Raw genomic sequence first — 18,178 nt, forward strand, 5'->3', positions numbered from 1 at the left:
TGTCTATGCAGGGGAGGGAATCTCAAAGGTGATCGTCTTCCTTTAAGTGGTATTCAGTAGCATGCATGCTTGACAAGTGAGACCCACTCCCGAATAAGGGACATCCTCAAAATGGCTAAAGGTCTCAGGCAAATACTGAAGTCCCTGAGGGTGACACATAGGGACAAGAGTGCTGCCAAGATGCAGTGGAGGTAGCCTGGCCATTGTTATGGCTAAGGTATACATGTCAGGCTGAGATGGCTGCATGGAAGGAGGTTGCTTGTGTAAAAGAGGAGTTATACCAAGGAAAGGGCATTTGGCTGGTGCCCTGTGTTAGCCTCTGCTTGGGCAGGTCAACTGGATGAGAGATGAGTTAGCTAGAGGTGCTGCAGGCTTGCCATATCTTAGGGCTAGCAGGAAGAAAGAGAAACAAAGCACCAATCAGTTCAGTGATGAAGAGCCCTTTCTGGGAGAGGACAAAACTGGACTCAGTGTGAAGGAACTCACAGCTTTGAAAGAGCCTCACTTTGTCTCCATGGAAACAGGGCTAGATAGTTATTTCTCATTCCTTGGTCTAATTTTCGTTGCTGCCCAAGATCTAGGACACCATTTGGGGTTCTGTGATCCTAATCTGTGGCTTCCATGCTTCCATTCTGGTGAAACTAAATGTCTCAGAGATAAAGCTCCACAAAAGCTATTAATCCCAGTGAAAACTGAATCAATCTCCAAAGACTGCAGGTAGATTCAATAGTAAAATATTTATTAATGCAAAGCCAGAGCAAGTTGAGGCTTGGGTGAATGGAAGGTTGGAAAAATTAACCACTGTTGATGTAAGACTAACAATCTTCATAATAAATGTAAGAAATCACTGGAAAACTCCAGCTGATTTAAGACTGGGCCCTCCTGGTTTAAAAAAAAAAAAAAAACTGGGATGGAGGCCGGGCATGGTGGTATACACCTTTAATATCAGCACTTGGGAGGCCAAAGTAAGAGGATCACTGAGAGTTTAAGGCCACCCTGGGACTACAAAGTGAATTCTAGGTCAGCTTGGGCTACAGTGAAACCCTACCTTGAAAAAAAAATCAAGACAAAACAAAAGCTGGGGTGAATATATTTTTATCACTCAGAAAAGAGAACAATGACTCTGCTCAAGACTTCTTCGGAGATTCAGAGTCATTTCCCTTTCCTTAGCAGTGACAGTGTGACTAATGCACACAGAGCATGTTGGGAGAAGAAAACTGGAGTCTATTGGAGAAACTAGTACTAATATAACTCTGGTAAAGGCCCTTGGTCCATTCATCATACAGCAGCAGTTCCTGTAATCTTCACCCATGCCTGAACTCATGGAGAACATTCGTCCCCTGGAAGTTTGACTCTTGAGATTCAGCTTCAAGGAAGTGGTTGCCTCAAAAAGGCTAATACTAAAAAAAAAAAAAAAAAAAAAAAAAAAAAAAAAAAAAAAAAAAAAAATTCTGGATGTCCAAGTATTCTGGAGTATGAACTCTCTGGTGCTAAAGAATGTTAAGATGTTTGTCAGAAATATTTCTCTGGAGACCTGGAAGACTCTAACCCTGTAATGAGACACGAACAGCTGTTCGATGCAACTAACAACTTTATTCTGCAGCCACACAGTTTTTATAGAGTGATCAGAGTTATACATGAGTTACTAAGTAAGCTGTTTAAAACAGAAAGCATGTTTATGCTCTGAGTACAAGGCAACCATGACCGGTGACTTCAGTAAGAATACATGTCGGGGAAAATGGGCATAAAGACTAAACGAGGTAAAGGATAATAGGTCAGCTAAAACCAGGTTGGAGATTCGGCTTCTTTAGAACAACTGCCCAGGATTCTTGGCCTTTTGCCATCATCCTTGGAGGACCTTCTCCTCCTTCAGGCTGGTGTGCTCAAGTTACCTCACATCTCCCCTTCTTAGTTTTAGTCACAGAACAGAGGTTGCGAGGGCAATTGGAGTAACAGTGGTACCAATACGGATCAGAAACAGCAGAATCTTAAGGATAACACACACACACAAGCAATCAAAATGAGTATAGGTAAATTATGTCATAAATCTCAGAGCCAATTAATAGGATTTAAGGGACCTGTGGTGTCAACCAGAGTATCAAAAAAGGATGAACCGGGCTGGAGAGATGGCTTAGCAATTAAGCGCTTGCCTGTGAAGCCTAAGGACCCCGGTTCGAGGCTCGGTTCCCCAGGTCCCACGTTAGCCAGATGCACAAGGGGGCGCACGCGTCTGGAGTTCATCTGCAAAGGCTGGAAGCCCTGGTGCGCCCATTCTCTCTCTCCCTCTATCTGTCTTTCTCTCTTTGTCTGTCACTCTCAAATAATAAAAAAAAAAAAAAAAAAAAAAAGGATGAACCAAAGATCGTAGGCAATGGTTTGGAAAAGGCATGGAAGATGTCTTTTATAAGTGCTTCAATATCTAAAGAATAATTGCCTCTAAGATCTAGCAGGTGCCCTTTTATAAGAGACCAATGTTCCTTAGAAGAGTTGTGTTCATAGTTAGTAATGCAAAACTTTTTAAAATTCCAGTGACATCATAAAGTGAGCCTATATTGTGTTTCCATGAGTTGATCTAACCAGCAGGTAGCAGTTTCTTGAAGTTCCTAAATCCTACGAAAAGTTCATTGATCTAACTCTGCTTGTCTACTCCATACAGAATATGAATCCTTTTGCCAAGTAGAAATAAATTCATGATTCATAATTAATTGTGCAAAGCAAATCCAGCTGCTATCCCTACTGTGGTGATAGTGATTAATCCTATCATTCCAGCAATGACCTACTCAATAAATCTCCTTGTTCTAATTTTAATATGTTGGTAGAGAATTGACAGAAATGCAGACTCAGACCAAGGTTCACGTATAGATACAGGGAGCCAAATATTGGGCCTTTGTTGAAGGATAAGTAGAGAATGGATAGTTCTATTGAAGGCAAATCATGATTAATGTATATATATAAAGAGCAGTTAATGCAAGAAACTATCTTCTGAGTATTATTAAAGGTTAGTTTACCAATGGCTAATACATTAGGTGACCATACACAAGCCTGAATATGACCAGTCATATTGCACACAATGGAATAATTTTGAGGTTTTATGGTACGAGAAAATCCTGAAGCAGTAGTAAATTTATATAGAGGGGCAGATAATTTCCAGATATGCCACTGTTCAGGACCCAAAGAACTCAAAATTTGAGGTCTGGGGGTGCCAAGTCACCATTATGCCAGGATAGGACATTATCTTTTGCTCTCCATAAGCCTAGTGTAGACCCATTACATTTGGTAACATTAAATCAAATAAAGGTATTATTATATATTAAATCTCCCCCACCCCCTTCTTCAGAACAATTTGTAAAGAGCCCATGAGGGCCCCAGTCTATGAAAGAATAATTATGGAAATTAGAGATTTTTCCTAAATGACCCCTACAACTGCTCCAAAGGACAGGGGAAAAACTGTTTCCCCCAGGAAGTCATTTCACAAGGTGCTTCAGGTAGCAGAAAAGAATGTAAAGTATAATTTGTTATATGAGGATAATACATTCTGTATCATTAAATAAAAAGGTGACAGTACAGAAAAATCTCAGATGTAATCCAGAGTCATTCTCAGCATTGAAACCCCACCACTGTGTATACAGATTAACACATAAATCTCCTGCCCCAAAACATATAGGTAAAGTTGCCAAACCCAAAGAAATATTAATGTTTCCCCTTTCTTCTTGAGGGAATTGTGATCCTTTATTTCTCCATGGAGAGGGGAGATGTTGTGAATCATCAGCATAGACCATAGGTCCAGGGTGTCCAGTCAACAGCACGCAACAAGGGTGGATATGGAATATATGTCCAGTAAGTAAAGTTAGCAACTACCCCAGAGGAACAGGTAAGAAGGGCCAACACAGCCAGCAAAAGCTTGTCTGGAGTACCAGGAGTTCCAGTAGCATGAAGAGTTTTTTCAGCCTCTCATGACAGGTTCTTCATTTGAGCCTAGGCTGGAAACTTTTGAGCATTCTGTCTCTTCCTTTTTCTTTGCAGGTCATGGCTGCCATCCTTTTGGTTATCGGTTCCATCTATACTTCTGGGGGTTGTAGCTATGAACTTGCGAGACCAGATGCAGCCCAGGGCACACCAAATTTCCTCTCCATTACTGTAAGAAGCATACCATATCTTCTGCCTAGGAACTTAAGTGTTCCTGGCTGCCAATCCTTAAAAGCTTTATACCATACTGGCATATCTACTGCTTTAAGTCCTGATTTAGCAGTGGAAAAATGTGTTTCTGCCCTAGATGCATATGGCTCTGAAGTAGGTAAAGTTAAAAAATTTAAGTAAATAAGGTAAGAGCTAGCAGATCTTCTGGGGGAACCCCACAATTCCCCCTTCTTTTAGTAATAATTTCTTTAGGGCACCATGGATTCTATGATTCCTTGTCCTTGAGGATTATAAGGAATTCCTGTAATATGCTTAATTTGCCATTCCTCCATAAATGATTGAAACTTATGTGAGGTAAATTCAGGGCCATTATCTGTTTTTAATTCAGTTGGAACTCCCATAACTACAAAGGTTTGCAACAAAGTTGAGACAGCAGCTTTACTTGTCTCCTTTTTGGATACAATAGCTCATACAAAAGAATATGTATCAACAACAACTGCTAAAAATTAGGTTCCAGGTAACATAAAATGAGTAAAATCCATTTGCCACATGGCATTTAGAGAGGCCCCTCGAGGATTTGTCCTTGCCAGAGTAGTTTTTTAATGTAATGGAGTGCAAATATCACATTGTTGTACAACTTGTTTTGCTAGAGACCACGGTATACAATAATGTACATGTAACCGCTGAGCATTAGTGTGTAGATGATAAGGTTCATCTGTAGGTGAAGAAAAATATCACCAGTTAATAATGAATCAGCCAATTCACTTCCAGCTGCTAATGGCCCAGAAAAGGAAGAATGTGATCAGATATGTGTCGGGTACAAAAGACGTCGTCTGTGTTGAAGCAATGACAGCAATGTGCTAAATAAAGAAAACAACTCAGGGTCAGGGCTGGAAATGTGAACTGTAAATATATCATGGTATAAATGTACAACACAAAAAGAGTCTGAGCTAATGTTGCAAGGAGTTACTACATATTGTAACAAGTACACTACAGCAAACAGTTCAGTCTTCTATACTGACACATAAGGAGATTTCAAAGTTAATTTTAAATCAGGTCCAACAATAGCTGCTTTTTGCTCATTATTACCATCTATGTAATATATGGGCACCTGGAGAGGCTGTTTAGAGATCAGTGAGCATATGTTTTAAAAATTGCCATATTTAGCCAGGTGTGGTGGCACACGCCCTTAATCCCAGCACTTGGGAAGCAGAAGTAGGAGGATCACTATGAGTTCAAGGCCACCCTGAGTCTCCATAGTGAATTCCAGGTCAGCCTGAACTAGAGTGAAACCCTACCTTGAAAAATAAAAAATAAAAAAAAAATTGCCATATTTTACCGGAAGGATAATGATTATCAATATTTCCAGCAAAATCAGCCAAAGCAATTTGTATTAAGGTAACAGTTTGTAATGCTTCATTCAACTGATTTTTAGACAAGGGGATTATAATTTCATGTGGGTCATATCCTGTCATGTAAACACTATGATGACACCCTTGTAACATTATTTTTGCTATGTTATCTATATAAGATTCTATTCTCTTTGCTGCTTTAGAGTGTAAATATATCCATTCAAGAGGGCCTTCAGTCTGAACTATTATTCCTGTAGGGCTATCAGCAGTAGGGCATACATATAAAAGAATAGGATTTACAAGTTCTATGTGATTAACAAAAGCTTGTCGTAATTTATTCTCTACTACAGTTAATGTTTTTCTTGGTTCAGGAGTCAAATGTTGAGGGCTATTTAAATCAGCTTCCCTTCCAATAACTTAAACAAATGAGCTAATTGGTAATTTGGGATTTCAAGAGTTGGTCACAAACAATTAATACCTCCCAATAATTTTTGAAAATCATTAAGTTTTTAGCTGGTCTAACCTAATACTCCCTTGTTGAGGTTTTAAAGACCTTCTTTCCATAATATATCCTAAGTAAGTATAGGGAACTAGTGTAGGAGCATGTGTTTCTAATTGTTGAATAGTAAAAGAAAAACAATTCTAATATTTCTTCTTCTAGGGAGAAAATAGTATATCTTCCATATAATGTATAATATATACTTCAGGAAATTCTTTCTGGGATGGAGCTAAAGCAGTTGCAACGTAATATTGACACATGGTAGGAGAATTAGCCCTACCCTGAGGCAATACAGTCCATTGATATTGTAACATAGGAGCTTGATTATTCAGAGAAGGCATGGAAAATGCAAACCGCATTTTATCCTCATTATGCAGTGGTATTGTAAAAAAAAAAAATCAGTCTTTTAAATCTACAATAATAATAGGCCAGTTCTTTGGAATCATAGCTGGAGAAGGAAGCCCAGGTTGCAGTGTACCCACACGGACCAGAGTAGCATTAACATTCCTCAAATCAACCAACGTTCTCCATTCCCCAGATTTTTCTTAATAATGAGCACAGGAGAATTCTAGGCAGATACAGAAAGTTCTATATGCCCTTTAGCTAATTGTTCAGAAACTATATCTTGTAAAGCCTGTAACTTTTCTTCTGATAGGGGCCATTGAGATGTTCAAACAGGCACATCACTTTTCTAAGTAATTTTTAAAGGGGAAATTTTCTCAATGGCCCCTAGGAAAAAGGTTCATTAAAAGTTAATTGGGCTGGGCATGGTGGCGCACGCCTTTAATCCCAGCACTCGGGAGGCAGAGGTAGGAGAATCGCCGTGAGTTCAAGGCCACCCTGAGAGTACATAGTGAATTCCAGGTCAGCCTAAACCAGGGTGAGACCCTACCTCGAAAAAAAAAAAAAAAAAAAGTTAATTGGGAATCAACTTGCTGTAAAAAGTCCCTTCTCCATAAATTAATGGAGAGATCTGTAATGAAAGCCTGTAGGTAAGCTTGTAAATCATCAGGTCCAGTTGCTAACATTTGACTACTGATGAAAGTCTTAGTGGCATCTGACAATCTGACTCCAATCAAACTGAAATCTGCCATGTGTTTAGACCAATCTGAGGGCCACTCCATAGTTCTGATATGAGACACATCAGCACCAGTATCAAGCATGCCCTTAAACATTTTTCCTTTTATTTTTATCTGTAGAATGGGCTTATGATTTTCAGCAAGGACAGTACTAAGTCCTACAGTTAAATCAGTACTTCCAAATCCTCCAGTTCTTTGTAAATTAGTTGAATTCATGGGATTTACATAAAGTAATAGTAATAATTGTGCAATACTACCATCCTTTTTAAAGGCGACATTCTATTGACACCCAACATATTTGAAATTTCTCCAGTATAGTCTTCATCTATAACACTGGTATGGACAGTAACTACATTCATAGTTGAACTAGACCTTCCCAATATAAGTCCTACAGTATTGGGAAGTATAAATCCATAATATCCAGTATCTATTTTATGAGGGTTTTCAAGGAATTGAAGAGTAATTTTGGGGGGTCATGGGATGTCAATAGCTGCACTTTCAGTTGTTGCAGCTTTTAGGCTCATAATATTAAGGGCTCCCTCATTTTGGAAGGGGCTGAGAGAACCCCCCAGTATTACTTTCCAAAATCTATGTTCAGGGTAGGTAACATTTTTTTCCATCCTAATCATGTTTTGATTTACATTCATTTAGCCAATGCATTCCCTTTTTGCATGTGGGGCATATGCCTGGAGGTTTGTTCTTTTGCTCTCCTTTATTATAATCGAATTTCTTATTTGCTATTTTTGGAGCTCTACATTCCTGTTGCACATGCCCAGGATTCCCACAATTAAAACAACATTTATACTTTCCTTTTGAATAGCAAAAGTTTCCATGGCAGCCATTTTTGCTTTATGCCTGACAGAACCAATGTTTTGACATGCTTTCATGTAATCCAAGATATTTCCTGACTCTTTTATGGGTCTCAAAGATAACTGAAAGTCTTCATTAGCATTATCATAGGTTAGCTATCTTAATAACATGTTTTGAAACTCTTCATTAGTTACTGTCTTCTGTATAACATCTTGTTATCAGCCAATAAACTCATTATAACATTCATGGGCTCCTTGCAGTACTTTAGGGAATAACTCAGTGGCAGATCTACTATCGTTTTCCAAGCATTTAAATTTTTGCTTTATGTTTATTTATTTATTTGAAAGTGACAGAGAAAGAGGCAGAGAGAGAATGGGCATGCCAGGGTCTACAGCCACTGCAAACAAACTCCAGCCGCATGTGCCCCCTTGTGCATCTGGTTAATGTGGGTCCTGGGGAATCGAGCCTCGAACGGGGGTCCTTAGGCTTCACAGGCAAGGCTTAACTGCTGAGCCATCTCTCCAGCCCTTTCCAAGCCTTTAAAACTGATAACTTAACCCAATAAATCATCTGAGGCTGCATATGAGTTGTTTGCTCAGCAGGTTGGGTCATAGTCCCATATCCAGTAAGTGTATTGTATGAGAAGCCAGCAGAGTTTTGTTGAACCTCTTCATCCCTCGTGATATGTTTTGCTTCATCTCCCAACCACATGTGCTATTGCAATAATTGTTGACTAGACAGTACCATTCTAGCAATAAAAATCATAAGAAATCCAATCCTCAGACCAAGCTCTCAGAAACTAGAGACAGTAAGAAGAAGGAAGTCCATACATAGTACAAGTCTTTGTAAATGTAGTAACGACATCGAAGTTAGGTTCAACCCATTGCGTATGCCCCGGCTGGTTATTAGCATTAAATTTTACGGGAAAAGCGCAAGCAGCATGCGCTGGAATATCCCACAGCTGAACACAGGGAAAATTGAAAGTAAGAGATTTGTCGAGTCTCTGAGAGCAAATCACTAACTGATGCAATTTGTCTGATAATGAGTCCTCCTAAGTGGGAGTTATTTTTTCAATAGGATTATTGCTAGGCAATGGTGGACAACACTCAAACATGATTTGCTTTTCTTTCTACTTTGTTTAAATGTTCTTCTGAAAATTCATACTCATGGAGCGATTGTATAGTTTCTTTTTCCACATTAGCTATGGGAAATCCCTCATCATTTATATGCTGTATAACTACTTGTACTAAGCTCCAAGTTACCCACTGTTGGGGAGGAATTTTTCCCCCTTGTTTGTAAGCCTTCCTAACATCATGTTTTACTCTCTCCCATACATCAAGATCTAATGTTCCTTCATCAGGAAACCATGGATTATGCTCCAATAATACATCATGAAACTGTTGGATGCTAGCTATAGTAATACTGGCTCCAAATTGTTTAAGAAAATAATGTACTAAATGAACAAAAGGCACTTTACTTGACGAGTGTCCCATATTCTGCAGCGAGTCTTTGTTCAAATACTTCTGCCTTCAGGTCCCTGTTTGGGGGCCACCTGTCGGAGATAGTTCTCCAGAGCCCTGGAAGACTCTAACCCAGAAATGAGACAGGGACAGCTGTTCGATGTAACTGACAAGTTTATTCTGCTGCCACACAGATTGTCTAGAGAGATCACAGTTGTACATTAGGTTATTAATGTACTGCTTAAAAGAAAAAACATGTTTATGCTCTAACAAGGCAACCATGACCAGGTTCAGCAAGAAAAAATGTCTGGGAAAATGGGCATGAAGACTAAACAGTGAGGTAAAGAACAACAGGCCAAGCTGGGCCTGGAGGCACACACCTTTAATCCCAGAACTTGGGAGGCACAGGTAGGAGGACTGCCATTAGTTCAAGGCCACCCTGAGAATACAGAGTGAATTTCAAGTCAGCCTGGGCTAGAGTGAGACCCTATCTCAAAAAAAGAAAAAAAAGAATAACAGGTTAGCTAAAACCACGATGGAGATTCAGCTTCTTTTGAACAACTGCCCAGGATTCTTGGCCTATCACCATCATCCTTGGAGGACTTTCTCCTCCTTCAGGCTGGTGTTCTAAAGTTACCTCCACAGACTGGGCTGACAGCATCTCTGTATTTGCTGCTTTCATGAGGACGCCCCACAGTGTGAAACTTCCGGTGAAGAATGAGGCCAGAGTGCTGAGTAGAATATTTCCCACATTTGCCAAACACATATGGCCCTTCTCCAGTGTGAACTAACTGGTGTTGAATGAGGCCAGACTTTTACATAAAGGACTTTCCACAATGACCACATTCATAAGGGCTTAGTCCAGTGTGAATTTTCTGGTGTACCACAAGAGTGTAGCTTTCCCTAAAGAATTTCCCACATCCATGACACTAAAAAGGCCTTTCTCCAGTGTGAGTTCTCTGGTGTCGAACAAGTTTGTATTTGAATATGAACGCTTTCCCACACTCCCCACACTCATAAGGCCTTTCTGCAGTATGAACTTTGTGATGCTTATTGAAGGTACTTCTTTGGCTAAAGGATTTTCCACACTCATCACACTCAAAAGGCCTAGTTCCACTGTGAATAAGCTGATGTTGGACAAGACCATACTTTACGCTAAAGGATTTTCCACATTGGTCACACTCATAAGGCCTTGCTCCAGTGTGAATTATCCGATGCTCAAACAGGCTATGGCTTTGTGTAAACAATTTCCCACATTCACCACATTCATAAGGCTTTTCTCCTGTATGAATTCTCTGGTGCCGAACAAGAGTTGTTTTGGACCCAAAGGCTTTCCCACATTCATCACACTCATAAGGCCTCTCTCCAGTGTGAATTCTGCAGTGTTCAATAAGGTTGGAACTCTGGCTAAAAGATTTCCCACATTCAACACACTCATAAGGCCTTTCCCCAGTGTGAGTTCTGTGATGTTTAATGAGAGTGGCTCTTTGGCTAAATGATTTTCCACATTCGCCACACTCGTAAGGCCTTTCCCCAGTGTGAATTCTTCGGTGGTTATTCAGATGGGAGGTTTTGCTAAAAGATTTCCCACATTCAGTGCACTCATAAGGCCGATCTCCACTGTGGACTCTCTGGAGATGAATGAGTGAGTACTTGGGGTGGTTGGTTTTTTCACATTTCCTAGATTCATAAAGACTTTCTCCAGAGTAGACACTTGGGTGGTGAATTTGAATTTGTTTATGGCTAGAATTTGTTCTGCTTTCATCCAGCTTACAATGGCTTATTCCAGTGTGAAAGTCATCCCCACATTCAGTGATTCTGTTTGGTTTCCCACAGTCCCGACTGCTCTTGGGCTGCATGAAGTCCAATGTGGCTGGGAGGTCTTTTCCCGGCTCTGCACAGGAAAGGCTCTTCTCTGATAGATGAATTCTATAGCTCTTTACAAATGAGGCCTTCTTCAAGGCCTTTCTCAAGGTTTCCTCTGAGCTGTGATGATTCTGGTCCTGCAGAAGGTCCTTACCTGCCCCAGTCAAATATGGATTCTGACCACGTTGATCAGTCAGGTGCAAAATATCTTTCAGGACTGGGACACACATGGCACAGGGGTGAGTCTCCTGGATGAAGGGATTTGCTTTTGGAGTCCTGACCAGTGACAATCCTTCTTCAGTATACTGCTCAAAAGGTATCTCTTCATCCTCCAGTCCATGCCAACAAACTGAAAGCAAAGAAATGCAAACTGACTCTTGCAAATGTGCATTAATAAGGTTCTGAAACTTTTCTGTATAATATAAATTTTCAATGTTTACTTTTACATAATACTGTGATTACTGCAGTGCCTTACGCGTGCTAGACAAATATTCTACCACCCAGCTATATACCCATAGCTTAATTTTTAGTTATCTTTAAAAGCCACCCTAATAGTCATGCATGATGACATGAGTCTGGATTGCTAGCCTCTGGGGAAACTGAAGAAAAAGGATTGCTTAAGTCCAGGAGTTCAAGGCTAGCCTGGGAAATACTATAAGTCTCAATCCTTTAAACAACACTGCTGACCAACATATAATGAATCCATACTAAGTACATTCATATTTTTTTTTATTTTAATTCAGCTGGTTAGACAACACAATCCTTAAAGATGATAAAAGGCTTGGCTGGGAATATAAGATAGATATATATATATATATATACAAATGAACCAGTCAAGAGCCCATATTCTCTATTTTTTATACTTCAGGATGTAATATTTCTCTGTCCAAATCATCCCAGGACCAGGTAGCAGATTAGGAAGGTCAGCAGACCCTTTGTTCCCAAACGTGCTCTACTTATTCAAATTACCCAATCCTAAATGGTTTACTGTATCCCACTTTTTACAGAGAGACTCCAGTATTAATTGCAGCTTATTGTTTTCCTTTTCTCTTGCTTCTGTCTCCTGACCACTACGCACTTCCTCACGTGATGTGATCATGAGGTGATGTGGTATTCACATTCTGTGGTCACTGCAAGTTATCAAGTCTTCCATGAATGACACTCACCCAAACCTCTGTGCTGGCACTCAGCCACCTCGGTAAGCTTACCTCCCATAGGTACCTTTGTAAGCAGGAAGGGGGAAGTCTCATGACACACACGAGTGTACGAGTCCTACAGTGTACAGCTCTGAGGATGAGGAAGTCAGGAAGGGGCTTCTGGGGAGTACTGTGCCTCTGAAGATCACAAGATGTGTAGGCCTCACCAGACAAAGGAAAGGAACTTGAAGCATGCCATGTGGAGGAGAGGCAGTTCACTCCTAGCAATAGCCTTCATCAAGACCTTGGCATCTGTGACATGGCCTTCTTTTCTGAAGGTTGACAGTACCCAGTGGGACCAGCAAAGTCCAATTAGAACTGAGCAGAAGATCCCAGGTGTGTCTGAAGAATATTTAAGGCACTACACTTTAGAGCACATGTGTATGGCCATTTGAGAATGCTGTACAAAGGACAGGGCAAAGGAGACAGTGCATGGAGGGGACAGTGCAAAGGAACAGGTGACACATGTCATATGCCCTGCCAGTGCCAGTCATCAAGGTCAGGTGTTCACTGAGACCATGCGGACTGCTCGCCCTGTAAAACAGCCTGTGCTCTCCCTCTCCCTGCAATCCTCCATGCACTACTACATGCTGTGAAGCAAGTCCCACAGGAAAGAAATCCAGTCAGGACAAATGGGCCACCAGTACTGGTCCAAAGCAACACAGTCCACTACGAGCCCCAGGAAAGAATGAAATATTGCAAACATCCTTGAAGGAGGTTATGGCAACAGCCAACAGAACCTTGTAAATAAACACTGATCATGTCAATGCCTGTAATTCCTCACGCTGGCAATCAGAAGGAAGTATCACCTAGAAAGAAGTAAAGAACTCAGGAGACAAAAACCACACCGATCTGGGAACAGTTATACCAAGGAGGGGGCAGAAAAGTAGGAAAAACAAAATGTGGATAAACACAGATCATCAAGAAATGGAGGTCATGAGGGCCTTACCCAGTGAAGTTACAAGTGCAAAGTTCTCCAGCATCACACCAAGGTACAGGAGCCTCTGAGCCTCATCCAGGAGACCCCACTCTTCCTCGGAGAAGTAAATGGCCACATCCTCAAAGGTCACACAGTCCTGCCACGATGGGGACAGATCTTGCCATGATCAGCTTCTCTCCAAAGACCCCAAGTTCATCATCCCCCAAGCCTTTCTCCTGGCCACATTTTTTCTTTCTTCCCCCCCCCAACTTAAAGGCAAGTATGCTTAGGATTTCAGCCAGCATGCAAAGGAAAGAGATGACGGACGGGTGTGGGATGGAATTACCCTTTTGAGTTAAGAGCTCAAAAAAGCGAGCAGGCTCAGCAGTGTAAAGCAAACGTCACGAGCTGATCTAAACTGTGAATGTCAGTACAGACAGAACACTTGCAAAAAGCCTAACACGGTGCACAACACTCCCTGGCTACCAGCATCTGGGGAGTAATGAGGAAAGCCCGCATCTTGCCATTCCTGGCGTTCGACGCCCCCAGCCTTGACAGCGGGTTGGGAGTGGAAATCCCCTAGGTGTGTCGCAGTTCTGGACGCGGGGATTTCTGCTCTGCTGACGTGAAGGGGCCATGCACGGAGCCCTGGACCTCGGCTGCACGGCCGGGGCGGGGAGGCCAGCAGGACGGCACTCACCTGAGCCGGGCCACCCAGAGACGCCGCCGCCGCTGCCATCGGACTCCGCGGGGCGAGCGGGGAACCCAGCGGCCACCGACGCGGCCGGGAAGCGGAAGGCAGTGACGAGCCCCTGCCGGCCGGTCTCCTCAACTCTGGAACAAGGGCCGTGACGGAAGTCCCGCCCCTAAATACGGAACAATCGCAGAGACGCGGGGAGCTGAGCGTTCATTGGCTCATCGCAGGCTGCCTATGGCGCCTTGCATTCTGGGTAATGTAGTTTTCCCACTCCTACTGGGGGCTGGATGCTCTCTTTAGCTCCTGTGACAACTGACCTTAAATAAGGAACCCCTTCAAGCAACAAAGGGCGAGGTACAGGCTTTGTTTGTCTTTTAAAATTGACACATATAGTTTTAAATAGTTCTGGAGAGGCTGAATAAATGGCTTAGTGGTTAAGGTGCTTTCTTGCAAAGCCAAAGGACCTAGGTTTAACTCCCCAAGACCCATGTAAGCCAAATTTTGCACAAGGGGGCTCACGCATCTGGAGTTCCTTTGCAGTGGCTGGAGGCCCTGGCGCTCCTTCTCTCTCTCTCTCTCTCTCTCTCTCTCTCTCTCTCTCTCTCTCTCTCTCTCTCTCTCTCTCTACCTGCCTATTTCACTCTCTCAAATAAATTAAGAAAAATAAAATATTTTAATAATTCTGGAAAACTGATATTTAAAAAAAATGTACACAGTGGGTACTGGCCAAATATCAAAGTATCTAGCCTTCCCCCTTTCTTAGGAGTTTATCTTTCTTGTTTACAATATTTTATTTATTTATTTATTTAAAAAGTGAGAGAATGGGTGCAACAGGGTCTCTAGCAAACAAACTCCAGGCTCATATGCCGCCTTGTGCATCTAGCTTACATGGGTAATGGGGAATCAAACCTGGGTCTTTAGGATTTGCAGGCAAGCGCCTTAACCACTAATCCATCTCTCAAGCCCCTAAAGAATGTTTTTGAGGCCATGGTGTCACATCAGGTTCTTCTAGAGAGGTCAAATTCACCAGTATTAAGACCCTAGTTCATTTCACCCTTCTAGGGCCAAGACAGATGGAACAGAAGTCCTAGAGGGCTCACTAAAGGTGTGATTCCTCCTACAACCCCTAAGCTGCCCACCTCTGTGTCTGACCTAACATCCTTGAGTCCATCAGGTGATCAGGTGAAATCTTTTTGGTCTGTGCTAATGAAACCACTAGCTTCCACCAACCTAAAGTCCGCTCTTTTATTGCCCATCTACCTGATGATTCCAACCAGTGTATTGAAAAGTGCCTTGACTCATGACTCTTTTGTTCTGTAACTATAAAAAAAAACTATAAAACTATTAAAAACCTCATGAAATTGCTGACACATTAGGGTAACCTGAATCTATTCACAGGCCATGGTCACTCATATCTGGCTGCAGAATAAACTAGCTCTTCTCCTCTTTGAGGAGGGAGCTGTTTGTTTTGTGTCAACAAGTGGGAATAACATCGAGTGCCCATAAATATATGAGTAGATTTAAATAATGATACATTGACACAGTACTATAGTGTTTAGATGCAAAAAGAATGTATTTCTGATGTATGTCACAACAAAGATGGACTTTAAAAACCATTCCATGATATATAATCTAGACACAAAATTACAACTATGTGATTTCAATTACATAAAAATATCTACAGGACTGGAGAGATAGCTTAGCAGTTAAGGCACTTAGCTGTGGAGCCTGAGAACTCATGTTCAAATCTCCAGGTCCCACATAGCCAGATGCACAGTGGAGCAAGCACTTAATGGTGAACATTCTGGAGTTCATTAGCAGCAGGCCAAAGGTCCTGGCACGCCCATTCTCTCCTGTCTCTCTCTCTCTCTCTCTCTCTCTCCCTCTATATCTCTCTGTTGTTCTCTCCCTCTCTGTCTCTCTCAAAATAAAAGTAATTTTTAAAAAATCTACAATACCTGAGTGTGGGGATGCACACCTAAAATTCTAGCCCTGGAAAGGCAGAGGTAGGGGGAGCACCATGAATTCAAGGCTGCTCTGAGACTATGTAGTGAATTCCAAGTCAGCCTGGGCTAGAGCGAGACCCTATCTTTAAAGGACAAATTAAACACACACACACACACACACACACACACACACACACACACACACACTAAGCAAACTCAAAAGCAGAAAGCATATTAGAGATGACCAGGAGCAAGATACGAAGAATAAAACATCATTGTTTAATGTATACACAACTTTCATTTGGGATAATTTGTTAAAGTTTTGGAAGTATACAGAGACAGTAAGTACTGCATGCACAGAATGGCATAGCTACTTGATGACATGACTGAACTGCACACTTTAAAACTACTGAAATGACAAATTTTACAATCGTATCCAAGTACTAAGTAGGCCCAACCCTGCTTAGCTTCCAAAATCGACAATATTGGACCATGTTCATGGTGCTATGGCAACAGCAAAACAATAAAAAAGACAAACTTCAGCGGGAGATTGCTAAGTGGTTAGAGGGATTTGCTTGCAAAGACTTCTGGCCAGAGTTCAATGCCAAAACTGCCCACATATGCTGAACACAAAACATGGTGCAAATATCTCGTGTTCATTTGCAGTAGCAAAGGGCCCTGGTACACCCATACACATGTGCCTGCAAATAAATAAATAATTTTAAATGACTAACTTTATACTGCATATAATTTATCATTATGTACCAAAAATTTCCAAAGCAAGACACTGTCTCCATACTTCAAAACTCAAAATTATTTCTGTACTGTCATCTTTCAAACTTTCATGCAATTTTTCACAGAAGTTAAAAGAATTACTTTGACTAGTCATAATATGATTATACACATAAAGTTAATGTTAGAACTCTAATTATTAAAGTTGTGTAATTTCTAGGGTTGAATGGCTCACAATCTATATAGGTTAATACATTCTAGTCAAGACTGAGAAAATTATTAACCAAGCATTGTGGCACACTCCTTTAATCTCAGCACTAGGGAGGCTGAGATTGGAGGATTTGTGAATTGGAGGCAAGCCTAGGACTACAGAGTGAGATACAGGTGAGCTTGGGCTAGAATAAGACCCTATCTGGAAAAATAAACAACAAAACATACTGCAAAACGTATTAGTACTTTAAATAGTAAGATATACTAAAGGGAAGTATTAAAATATTAGCATGATACAGAATCGTGTGGCCACTGCTGAGCTAGGAAGAAGTTGTTGTCTTTGATTTTTTTCAGTTTTATTTATTTATTTGCAAGCAGAGACAGACAGACACAGAGAAAGAATGGACACACCAGGGCCCTTAGCCACAGCAAATGAACTCCAGATGCAAGCACCACTTTGCAGAGCTGGGTTTATGTGAGTACTGGCAAAGCGAACCAGGATCCTTAGACTTTGCAGCAAGTGCTTAACTGCCAGGCCATCTCTTCGGCCCAATGTTGTTTTCTTATCTAGCCAAAAGAACTTATAAAAATGAGTATCACTATGAGTGAGAACAAACAGGCAAGGGCTAGAAAACATAAGAACAGAATCACCGAAGTAGTTAGCAACCACGGCCCTGGGCTTGCCATAGAGTTGCACAAACATGTAAAACAGAAGAGAGAGTAAAAGGAGAAAAATGAGCTCACCAGGATCAACATGGTGTATGGGGTTCTGTCTTCAGAGGAAGATCTGGGAGAGCAGATGTGACTGTGAATGTACTGGACTCACACTCACTGCTTATGTCTGTGCAGGGCAAGAAAATGAAACCACTGGCCCAAGCCGTGAACCCCAAACTCATGTAGATGAAGATATGAGTAAGTTTGAACAATTTAAAGACAAAGTACTTAATCATATTACAGACTTCTTGAGATATAAAATGACTTAGCCTGGGGCTTACATCAGATAACAAAGTAGGGCCCTGGCTGGTAGAAGGATGCTATGGTATTCAAGTTGTAAAGTTAACTTTAACTCATTGATGTTAATCTGGTCATAATAATGGTTATGAAAGACTGAATTCATACTACCCCACCAAGTTAACTTAAGTTCCTCTATTTGTCAACCTCTTAACTAAATCTTAAGGTTAAAATTGACTTAATATTTAATTCTCTTATATGGTTTTTATATCTAAAACACTGCCTCAAAAAAAATCTCACAGAGGAACAATTTACTCTTTTTTT

At 41.1% G+C, this 18,178-nt stretch overlaps 2 protein-coding genes across 2 annotated transcripts in view; both read right to left on the reverse strand.

Moving 5' to 3' along the window:
• The window catches only part of LOC123454559 (zinc finger protein interacting with ribonucleoprotein K-like), a 45,358-nt gene extending 31,889 nt beyond the window's left edge, over nucleotides 1-13,469 (reverse strand). The window contains exon 1 of the mRNA XM_045133200.1: nucleotides 13,349-13,469. The gene's annotated coding sequence lies outside the window, so the exon portion shown is untranslated. The remainder of the gene's footprint in view (nucleotides 1-13,348) is intronic.
• LOC123454560 (zinc finger protein 416-like) lies at nucleotides 9,494-14,149 on the reverse strand. The gene is made up of 3 exons (XM_045133202.1): nucleotides 14,019-14,149; nucleotides 13,349-13,475; nucleotides 9,494-11,552 (listed from the first exon to the last, which is right to left on the reverse strand). Exons 1-3 carry the CDS (start codon nucleotides 14,055-14,057, stop codon nucleotides 10,267-10,269), a joined length of 1,452 nt encoding a protein of 483 aa, XP_044989137.1. The 5' UTR covers nucleotides 14,058-14,149; the 3' UTR covers nucleotides 9,494-10,266.
• Nucleotides 14,150-18,178: the final 4,029 nt, after the last annotated feature.

Source organism: Jaculus jaculus, chromosome 14 (genome assembly GCF_020740685.1).
Source record: "Jaculus jaculus isolate mJacJac1 chromosome 14, mJacJac1.mat.Y.cur, whole genome shotgun sequence".
Lineage (NCBI taxonomy): Eukaryota > Metazoa > Chordata > Mammalia > Rodentia > Dipodidae > Jaculus > Jaculus jaculus.

What these genes read in the sequence shown, in the direction of transcription:
- LOC123454560 (XM_045133202.1), bottom strand. Translation starts at nt 14,057, where the DNA reads ATGGCAGCGGCGGCGGCGTCTCTGGGTGGCCCGGCTCAG. An exon ending in CTCTGGGTGGCCCGGCTCAG is followed by an intron (nt 13,476 to 14,018) that starts GTGAGTGCCGTC and finishes CCATCGTGGCAG; the next exon opens with GACTGTGTGACCTTTGAGGA. An exon ending in TGCACTTGTAACTTCACTGG is followed by an intron (nt 11,553 to 13,348) that starts GTAAGGCCCTCA and finishes CTTTGCTTTCAG; the next exon opens with TTTGTTGGCATGGACTGGAG.